The 11818-nt window shown below is 35.5% G+C and overlaps 1 protein-coding gene across 1 annotated transcript; it reads left to right on the top strand.

Moving 5' to 3' along the window:
- Positions 1-1937: 1937 nt before the first annotated feature.
- LOC117333921 lies at positions 1938-4243 on the top strand. Its single transcript, XM_033893339.1, has one exon. It carries the CDS (start codon positions 1938-1940, stop codon positions 4176-4178), a length of 2241 nt encoding a protein of 746 aa, XP_033749230.1. The 3' UTR covers positions 4179-4243.
- The last annotated feature ends 7575 nt before the right edge of the window (positions 4244-11818 follow it).

Below are 11818 nucleotides of genomic sequence, written 5' to 3'. Positions count from 1 at the left end.
ATACCTTTCCTTGTTTTACACTATGTAAAAAGTAGACAATAAAAATGCTATTTGAAGCACATCCTCTTCAAATGCTATTAACCAGGTTGATAGTAAAAAGTGCTATTAACCCGGAATGAGCGTATTCATATTTTCGCGGTTTTTTTTGTTTGCTTCGTACATTCTGGTTGGACAATGCATTTGTCATATCCCTTCGGATTGTCTCTACCATCACTCCTTGTATTACTTTAAAAGTCCGAAAGCGCTTTCGACAACGTAAGCGTTTTTTTCGAGACCAAGACGAATCAGACAGAGTTTGTTTACTAAAATCATTAAAGTGAATGGTACAGGAAACATTTTGGAAAATGGCTTCACCTACAAGTTTCGAAAATCTGGATGAAGAAGTGCTGGACAGGATTTGTTTTTCTGAAAAACACGGCGCTTAACACAGCAATTAATAAAAACAGCAGTTAGCCAGCTGAAATACCATCTTCGTGAAAAAGCATTAGGAACAGTGGAGGATATGAAATCTCGTTCGAGAGAAAAATGGAATGATTTGAATGCTGATATAATAATATGATATATGAAATAGCTTCGCCTCGGGAAATAGTTCATGTCTCGAGGGACAGTAAAAGTGCAATTTCCCTCACATGTAACATCAATGACAAAGAGCATTATGTATACTAACTAGCTTCTGTTACTTAAAAAGAATGACAGTTATGATTTCAATAAGTTGTTTACGTCAAACTATAAAGCCACCAACGTAGATAGCGAAAAAGGGAGAGAGGTAAAAAAATCAATTAGTTTGTTTACTATCATGGACACCACTTAGGACTCTGTCACCTGCAGGGGTTCCGGCACTTAAATCGACACGTTCAAAGTTAACCCTGCAGTAAAACATGACGTGTAAGTTACTAATTTACTTTTTATCAAGATGGTAGCCCTAAATCGAGACGGCTGGGGTTAATAGCAAGAATTCCTTTTCAATTCACACGCATTAAGTTGCTAGCCATGGAATAACATTGAATATCAATGGTGATATAGCCGTTTATAAGGGGGAGTGGAAATATTGACCATCAGTGATGATTTGGTTTGGTCTACAGATTGTACGTCTCCGCGGTTACTGTACATGTACTCAGGCGATGTGAGAGGGCCTGCATGTACCCCCTCAGGTGAGTCTTGTCCTATTCATACGGTACGACCACAGAGCCGGACAGCTCCATAGGACAGGGTTGGGCTTGAAAATGATAGTTTTTGCATTTTCTGCAAAAGAAATATATTTGTAAATGTTTTAGGTTTTAAAAACACAGTCGAAAAAAAAATGAACAAATTTGAAAAAGCAACAACTAAGATGAGTATGTTGCATTCACCTAATTTTACATCTGCTCCATTTGACATGAATTCTGTAGAACCATTAACCATCTCCAAAGTGGTTAGCAATAATCGTGCACCACAATGCCAACGTAATCTACAGTATCTACAGTAAATCTGAATGAGCTTTAACAATCCAATTAATATTAGCAAGGTAGTAAATGGTGAAATGATACATGGTATATATACAATTACCTTATACAATACATTTTTAAGAACAGCAAGATGCAACAGGCATGTCTGCATTAGAGACATCAGATACATGGCCTGGATATAGCGTTTAGTACTTGGGTGTCGAGTGGGTGTCATTCAGATAAGCTCCGTGCGGATGTTGATCGACAGACCAATCGAATGTTAGGTACAGCCAAGGGTGGAGTCGTATACGTAGGGAAGGGAGTATTGTATACACAACAGACACAAGATTGTCACTTGTATGCCAGTGAACTACTGGCGTTTGCTTCTCCAGAGAAAAAAATCTGCTTACGCATATATTCCGCCGTATTGGACCTAAGTGACAGTATCTGACCATCAGACACAGCGAAGTCATTGTACTATTATATAGACATAAGCTTTGCATTGTTTCTATAATGTATCTTATATCGAGCTGTCTCCTCCTCCTCCTCATGCCAGCAGTCGTATCCACATTCCCGTCTGGCTGCCAACAGGGAGTGAACTGTCACCTACCGAACTGTTTCTGTAGCACATTTGAACACTTCATGAAACGCAGTGATATCCCACAGATGGTTTATTTTGGGTTGGACGATGCCGTGACAGGAGCTGCATACGACTTTTACAAACTTTTGTTTAGGAAGGAAAGAACAAATCCAAACGGTTGTCCAATATCTTTAACACTGTACATTTCCCATGAGTATACCCACTACGATGTCGTGCGGGAATATCGAGATCTCGGATACGAACTGGCCGTGCACAGTGTCACCCATAGCAACATTAACACGGGCGAAAAAGTGTTGAGTGAGGCGCGCGATCAGAAGATCAATATCATCAATCTGGCTGGAGCGAATCCTGAAGATGTTGTTGGCTGGAGAAGTCCATTTCTACAGACGGCGGGAGACAGTCAGATAGACATGCTGGCACAGTTAGGGTTCGAGTACGATATTTCATTTACGTACAAACGTGCACACATGCTTGAAGACAATCCCTTTCCTTTTACATTGGACTACGGATGGCCATATAACTGCCATATTCATCCATGTCCCAATCAGAATCACTCTGGATTCTGGGAAGTTCCGGTGAACGCTATGCGGGATTACAAAGATCAATTTCCTTGTGCTTTTTTCGACAGCTGCTACAACAGACTGGCTACCGAGGAACTGGTCTATAAGTACATCATGGACAATTTCCTTAGTAGCTACGATGGTAACAGAGCTCCTTTCGGGTTGCACATGCACTATGCCTGGTTACTTTCCCTACACAACTTGAAAGGTTTGGACAGGGCCATACACGATATGATGCAGTACCCGGGCGTGTACATTGTTAACGTTAAACAGATGCTAGAGTGGATGAAACGTCCCACAAAGCTTTCTGAACTTTCCAGCTTTGAACCCTGGGGATGTGGTCTAACAACCCCAACACCACACATAACAACTACTACAACGACAACAACACCAAGACCAACAACGAACTCAGCTACAACAACACCAAAACTAACAACGAACTCAGCTACAACAACACCAAAACCAACAACGAACACAGCTACAACAACACCAAAACCAACAACGACCACGACAACTACAACAACACCAAAACCAACAAAGAACACAACAACAAAACAAATAACTAAACCGACGATGGCGACAACAGAAACTCCAGAACCGACGACATTAAGCCAACAATCGACAACAAAAACAAGTGAGCCCCTCTCACCAGGCCCTATACCTCAGGAAGATTGTCAACAGGAAGGAAACTGCCACCTGCCGGATTGTTATTGTGCTGGTACGAGTATTCCAGGAGGACTTCCGGTATCAGACACACCACAAATGGTATTCTTTGCTATAGACGGTGTAGCGAACTATCTGGTGGATGTAATTCTTGGTAGATTATTTCCAACTTCTCTGAAGAACCCTGACAATTGTCCGGTAAGTGCTACGTTTTTTGTCTCCCAGGCGGGTTCGATTACAATGTACCTGACGCTTTTGAAAAACCGCGGTATGGAAATCGCAACCAAAGGCATAAGCGGAAGAGAATTTAATGAACAAGACGTTCTTAACGATGAAATGAAGTTACAACTTAGCGAACTGGGTGAACTGGACATCAAACCGAAAGGCTGGAGGAGTCCAACTATGAAGCCATTAGGGGATGGTCAATTCGAAAAAATTATGAAGAATGGTTATCTCTACGATTCTACGTTAATCAGTCCTCGAGAGAATGCGGGTGATAAGTACTGGCCATTTACCTTAGATTATGGGTGGAAGGGATCTTGTGCGATCGCTGACTGTCCCAAGGCTGCCTATCCGGGGTTATGGGAGGTTCCCAACACTCCAGTTATAGATTATCGCAATCTCTACACCTGTAGCTTTGTGGATGGCTGTATTTATTCTCCCCCTACAGCTAACGACACGTTCAACTTCCTTTGGAATAATTTCAAAGCTCATTATCAAACAAACAAAGCACCTTTCGGAATACATCTACGTCTTATCTGGTTCTCACATCCATTCTATGCAACTAATTTAGAAGGGTTGCAAATGTTTGTTGACAAATTAAGCACGATGAATGACGTTTATATTCTGGCCATCAAGGATATACTTCAATGGATGAAAACCCCTACGTCTTTACAGAACCTCCTTATCAACAGTCCATGGAAGTGCTGAAGGTTACATCTCACTACCATTCTTTTACTTATACAAATATTTTATTAAAACGTGTGTTTACAATGTTTTGGAGTCAAATGATATTTCGATAAATTTTCCTATTAGATTAGCACTGATAAGACGAATGAGAAAAACGACATCAGAGTACAATCAATCCTGCCTTAGCGACCACCTGATTGAAGCGCCCCCCTCTTTTATGCGACCGTATTTTTCCCGAACCTTATTTACTATACCATTGACCTGAATTAAGCGACCACCTGTCAGACGCGACTAACGACCATGATTTGTGTGTCCCAAATACTTAAAACGATATTTTTTCAACGACTTTCTGAGTTTTAAAACGTAAAAAAAGGCACAATCAAGATGAAACCGGACGAACTTTTCCGCTTTTAAAGATTAAGAATACTTTAGAAATGCATCAAATTTCTTATTCTGTGTCTCAGAAAATTTCTTCAATTCCTATTTCCGCCCTGATAATAACCAAAAACGAACGAAACTACTTTATTTCCGAAATGAACATGGGACGAAAAGACGTTCTAGCCATTCAGACAATTTACATGGTTTTGATTGATAGGAATACAAAACAAATTGCTTGAGAAGCATAAAAAGAATGCATAAACAATTAACTGACTGTTTAAATGAGATTTATATTCTTTTTGAGACACAAGAACATTTTCCAATGGAAAACGTCTCCGTTATGATAAAGGACATGCAGTAACGTGACTAATAATCCGTATGGAAGACCGGAACAGGATTTCAGGGAAAAAAAGTATCAGGCACTGGAAATAATCAAATTGCCATTCAACCTGTTTGATTATTTTTCATTTTGAATCAAAAAATATTGTAACATGCTTTGTCATACTAAAAGAATTATTTTTGTTTTTGTTTTAATTTTTTGTTTTGTTTTTCTTTCGTTTTTTGTTTTGTTTATTTTTTATTCTATTACATGTTAACATTAAAATACATCTATTTCTTTCTTCGATTTCCCTTTTGGTCTCTTAATTGATACATATTTGGTTATACATACAGTCAAACCTGCCTTAGCGACCACCTGAATTAAACGACTTCCTTTCATATGCGACCGTATTTTTTCCTCCCAACGTTATTTACTATACTAGTGACCTGAATTAAGCGACTACCTGTCAGACGCGACTAACGACCATTATTTCCGTGTCCCAAATGCTGAAAAGCGACTTTTTTCAGCGACTTTCCGAGTTTTAAAACGGAAGCAGAAGTCATAATCAAGAAGAAACCAGACGAACTTGTCTGCTTTTAAAGATTAAAAAATACTTCAGAAATGCATGAAATGTCTTATTCTGTCTCAAAAAATGTACTGAATTTATTATCTTTGCCCTGATAACACCCAAAAACGAACGAAACTGTACTTTACTTCTAAAGAATGAAAGAAGGAGATGGGATATGGCGAAAAAACCGCCTCGCCATTCAGACGATTTTCACGAAATTTTGATAGATAAAAATACAAACATTTGCTTGGGAAGTATGAAAAAGAGTGAATAAACAGTCAACTTACTGTTTAACTGAAATTTATGTTCATTTTGAGACATTAGGACAGATATTTGCCAGTTAAAAACGTCTCCATCGTTATGAAGGAAATGCAGTTACGTGACTAATAATACGGACGGAAGTCCGGACCAGGAATTCAGGAATGCAAAAAAAATTTTTTTTTTTTTTTATGTAAATGTACCCGGCACTGAAAATAATCAAATTAGCCATTCAAACTCTTTGATAATTTTTTGTATTAAATTTTTTTTATTGTAACATGCTAAAAGAATTTAAATATATATATTAATGAAAATAAAAGAAACTGAATTATTTATAAAAATAAATATTATACTACATACATATGTAGAAATGGGGATATTTTTTATATATTGTCCATTATTATAAGCATTTTATTTCATAAAGTGAATAGTGATTTTTCTTCTTTTTTTTTCTTTTTTTTCTTTCGTTTTCCTCAAGAGGTCTCTTACAGATTTGATTATATTCACAATCTTAATTGATGACTGAGGTAATTCCTTGACATATATGTACTAATACTTGTAGCTGATAAATTTTACATATGTGACAGAATAATTATGAACTTTCCTTTTCGGGTAATTTTCTTTGAACCTGGATTAAGAGACCACCTGTCATATGTGACCTTTTTTATTGACTCCCTTGGAAGGTCACATATGACAGGTTTGACTGTATATGTATATGGCAGAATATTGATAGAACTTTCGGGTTATTTTCTTTGAACCTGGATTAAGAGACTACCTGTCATATGTGACCTTTTTAATGGCTCCCTTGGAAGGTCACATATGACAGGTTTGACAGCAGTTATATTATTAACCACAGATAATGCTTATGAGAAAACGACAACAGTATGGTAATAATACTTAGTATTCGACATCAGAGCGGTGCTGTTACTTATTAATGATACGACGAATAAGAAAAGTACCGCAGGAGAAGCGACACCAGACCAGTAATATTGTTTACTACAGCTAAAGCTAATGAGACAATTATATCAAAGTGGTAATGTACGATGTCAGAGAAGTAATATCATTTACAACAAATAAGGATGAGAAAAACGATATCGGAGTGGTAATGTTATTTACTAAAGGTAAGACTAACAAGTAAACGACATCCGGAAAAAACCCCGACATCAGATAATGCCAATGACGACGGGGATATTATTTGCCAACTATTAAACTATTGAAAAAATGTTATCAGATTGACAATATTATTTACTACATATAAGGCAAAAAAGAAACCGACATCAGGAGAAAACGACATCAAATTGATAATATTATTTACTACAAATAATACATAATTATGAGATAATGACAACAGAGTGGTGATATTATTTACTACAAATAATACATATGAGATAACGACAACAGAGTGGTAATATTATTTACTACAAATGATGTAATGTAATGTAATAATGTACCATAGATAAGGCTGAGAAAACGACATAAAGAGAAAACGATATCAGCGTTGTGATATAATTTTACACAGAAAAAAATAATAGGAAAACGATATAAACAGAAAACAACAACATAGCAGCAATATTATTTACCACAGATAAGACTAGTAAGAACATGCCATTAAGAAATAAACGATATCAGAGTGGTTATATGATTTACCACAAATAAGGTAAATAGGAAAACGACATCAAGAGAAAACGACAACATAGCAGCAATTTTATTTACCACAGATAAAGATAGTAAAAAAAATGACATAAAGAAAAAACGACATCAGAGTGGTAATATGATTTACTACAGATAAGGCTAATAGGAAAACGACACCTGAGTTGTATGTTGTAACGATTTCCCTCCGTTACCTGGGTTTATGGACTTTGATACTTGACAATCCCCCAGGATATTATGAAGGTATTTCAAACCGGATCTGATAATCAACCAAAGACATAAAGGTATAATATGCTAAATCGTGTGAGTGATGTTGACAGAGACAGCGTTCACAATTAGATTTCTCGTTCACCAGAAATAGGAAATCCAGTACACATGAAGATGAAAATTGTATATGCAATATTATTTACCAACGATAAGGCTAATCAGATAACGACATGGAGAGAAAAAGAAAATCAGAGTGTTAATATCATTTACTACAGATCAGGTAAATAAGAAAACGACATCAATTCGGTGATATTATTTATTTCATATCAGGCTAATAGGAAAACGGCATCAATTTGGGGATATTATTTATTTCATATCAGGCTAATAGGAAAACGGCATCAATTCGGTGATATTATTTATTTCATATCAGGCTAATAGGAAAACGGCATCAATTTGGGGATATTATTTATTTCATATCAGGCTAATAGGAAAACGGCATCAATTCGGTGATATTATTTATTTCATATCAGGCTAATAGGAAAACGGCATCAATTTGGTGATAATATTTATTTCATATCACGCTAATAGGAAAACGACATCAATTTGGGGATATTATTAACTAACTATTAAGCTATTGATAAAATGATACCAAAATTGTTTTACCACCTATAAGGCTCATTCTCACAAAACATTCATCTATATTTCTCACGTCACATTTATCTATCTTTCTCACATCATATTTATCTATTACTCTCATAACAATGCCATATTACATTTGCATCATTCTTACGTTACATTTATCTATCATTCCTACATTATAATTATATCTGTCTCTGTCATATTAGTGTCACGTTACATCCATTCATGTGAGACTATGATAAATACACGATTTTTAGAAATAATTGGTCATATGTCCTTTATTTACAACGTATTCTAATCCAATGTTCTTTTTACCGAGACGAAATTTAACTTATTAATTCCATATAAAGCAGAATTTCTCGAAATTAAGAAAAAATGTTCCAGTTGATTTTATCGAATTACGACAGGTTAATGGTCTGAAATAATCAATAACTATACAAGAGAGTAGCTGACGATGACATGAAAGTAGTAAAATCCAACGTATTTTTTCGGAACGCAACTCATTTTTGAATTTAAACAACTGTGACTTATCTCCCTTTACTCGTCTTTCAGACAGAACTTTACAAGCTGATCACAACATTAAAGCTAACAGTGAAGCATATTATCAGTGGATCTCTTACATAAAATAGGTAAACTAAAAAAAGGAAAATAAAATTGATAACGATATGGGTTTTCACATCTCGACAAATAGTGGTAGGCTGAGGAAGACTGGCCTAATCCCCTTTACTTAGGGAGAAAGCTGGGTAACCAAGCAAGCACAAAATGTATATGACTGTTACCGGGTACTTTCCGTACGTGAAAAAGTGTCTAATACTAAAACATACAACCCGAAATAATACATGTCATAAGGCATCAGGTCTGACGTAACAGGAAGTGAACAATTCCGAGAGAAACATAGTGATGATACACTCCTTAAACCCCCCCCCCCCCCCCAAAAAAAAGCTAGAACATATCTATTATTATCTGAAATCAACATAAATCCAGGATGATAATTGTTTTCGAAACATTAATGATAAATAAAAGATGCATATAGATGATATACCATAATCTAGAGTCGATACTGACACAATTTGGGTTACACATTAATAGAATGTAACTGTATGGTTATTTCCCAGATTGTATTCCTATCGACTACGTATTAGTATCTTATCACTGTTCAATGTATATACTTACACTTTTACCGAGTTTTGAAAATCTGAAATAAAAGAAAAAAACATTGCACCACAAACCAAAACAATGAGACAATTATTGAATAAAAAAATGTTTATTTGTGTGTCGTAAAATTGCTGATAATGACATTTCCCATTGTTTGGTTTATTTGGAACAACATTAGACCTACCAGTAAGAGACCAATATCAAAATGACACTTTGTTTGAATCAGATTCCATGACTGGACTGACAGATCTGTGTCGCTTTTAGAAGCGCTAACTGTTTCTTTGCCTTTACATTTAAGAATCAATATAATGTCACATGTATCTGTTTTTTGGGGTTGGTTTAGGAGAATACTTGGAATTCCAGCTCAAGATCTGCTGCACGTAATCGCCTAGCCAGAAGTACCCGCAGCTTATACCACTGCACTAACGTTCCAAAAAAGAACAATACAATGGCGCAGTGATGGTCAGACCGATATCCTGACATAATCAAAGCGACAAATTGTCTGTTTAAATGTTATGACTACATGGATCGCAATTTGTATACATACATATATGTCCGCAAATTGTGCACATATAACATATTCAATATAGTACAACTACGACATCAAACTCGGATTTTAAACCTTCGGATCAACAACACATACAGCGTAGTGCATTGATACATTGTGTTAATGATTAGATATATGACATAGTAAAACGAATCACGAAGGAAGACAATTTTATGTCTGTTCCTTGACCGGGCCTCGAACTATATACGTTTGTTACATAGGAAAATTCTTTCTCCTAAAATCCAATTATAATGTGTTATAATGTTGTCCCTCTAGAAATTAACTTTCATCTATCATATGAATTTACAAATGTACGAGTCTCTGTCCGGTCATAATGATGTAAACAATACTGTTTTAACTCGTCAACAATGTGAAGCACACTTGCGAATTGGCTAATTTGGTGCATGATTTGGTTTTGTCTAACCGAGTAATTCAATGTACCATATATGCCTGTATATATTGATATACTTTCTTTTCGACACTCTAATAAAGATATAATACAATCAAAAACATAAAAACTAAGCATGTGACAGCCACGTAACATACCATTACATATCTAGGTAATTCGATATGGTGAAACTACCACAAATATTAATTCAATGGATTTTTATTTTCAACAACAATTTATAAACGACATCATTAACACTTGTTCATATGTTTACATCGTGTGAGTTACACCCACTTTATGTTAGTAACAATGGTAATGATGTCCACTAGCGACAGAATATGCTAATTTTATAAGACAATAAATGATAGATAAAAATTGTTTAAATTATATTTAACCACTTAATCTAAATAAAGCCATAATAATCACGTGGTCACGCGCGGACGATATCCTCCTGTCCGCCCGACAGCCACGTAATTGTCATACACAGCAGGATTATCAACCTTACTTTACCGCACGACAGGTGCTTTAGTCAGATAATAGTCCATTATACTATTTTTATTACACACAATCTATGAACGTAATTAAATATGCAGATACACTGTATTACAATAGGTGTTTTTTTTACTTTCGTCGCCTAACGATCGAGGAATGATGACAAAGCAGGAAGTCGGATTACCAGCTAATTTCCCCTCCCCCTCAGAGAGCACGACTTCCATAGTTTCTGCTATGTTTCCCCGCATATGCGACATTTAGTATGGTTTCCGTTTTGAATCCTACTTATTTCGCGATATAATAAATCATACTTTCTAGTGTACATTCTTCATGCTTCTGAAAGCTATGTTTACCACTACCACTACTACTACAAAAATATCTTTACATAACTGCCATGATTGAATTGAAAACAAACTAGAATTAATATTTAATTAGAAGCTTGAAAAGAATATTTTGTACAACCTTGAAAAATTAATTTCCTTCAGTCAACACACGTTAAAATGTGACGCATGCATATTTATTATGTTAATAAATCTTTACATTTCCGCGAGACGGTTCGTAGTATAATCTCTTAAGAGATTACTCGGAATTCAATCAATCAAAATACATTTACACAACTGAATCAAAATATGATATGTGGACTATTTACATACTAATTAAAATACGTTTATATCCCAGATATATCTAGATACATTCTTGACATGTTGATGGTCGTAAATCTAACTAATATGGAATTTGGATGATTTTGTTTACATCATGTCTGCTTCCCGGTGGAATATGTGCATATTTGACTTTTTCAAGATGATGAAGCATTGTTGTCAATTCTACATAATAAGTATGATTAAAACATCAATGTCATATGCTATGTAATGATCTAGCTTTTTATCAGCATAAATAAGAATTAGTCATACAGTAAGTGCCACACTCTTTCTAGCAGACACACTGCACCGAGAAATATTAAGATAATCAACATGGCTTTTAAGGTAATACCGACATATGAAACAGCAATTTTAATCAAAAATTGATAAAATGAAAACAAAATATGAACAAATGAGTACAA

Source organism: Pecten maximus, chromosome 9 (assembly GCF_902652985.1).
Source record: "Pecten maximus chromosome 9, xPecMax1.1, whole genome shotgun sequence".
NCBI classification, from domain to species: domain Eukaryota; kingdom Metazoa; phylum Mollusca; class Bivalvia; order Pectinida; family Pectinidae; genus Pecten; species Pecten maximus.
Note: the sequence above shows the minus strand (reverse complement) of the source record. Positions and strands in the feature narration are given on the sequence as shown.

Coding starts and splice junctions, on each gene's coding strand:
- LOC117333921 (XM_033893339.1), top strand. CDS start 1,938: ATGTATCTTATATCGAGCTGTCTCCTCCTCCTCCTCATGCCAGCAGTC.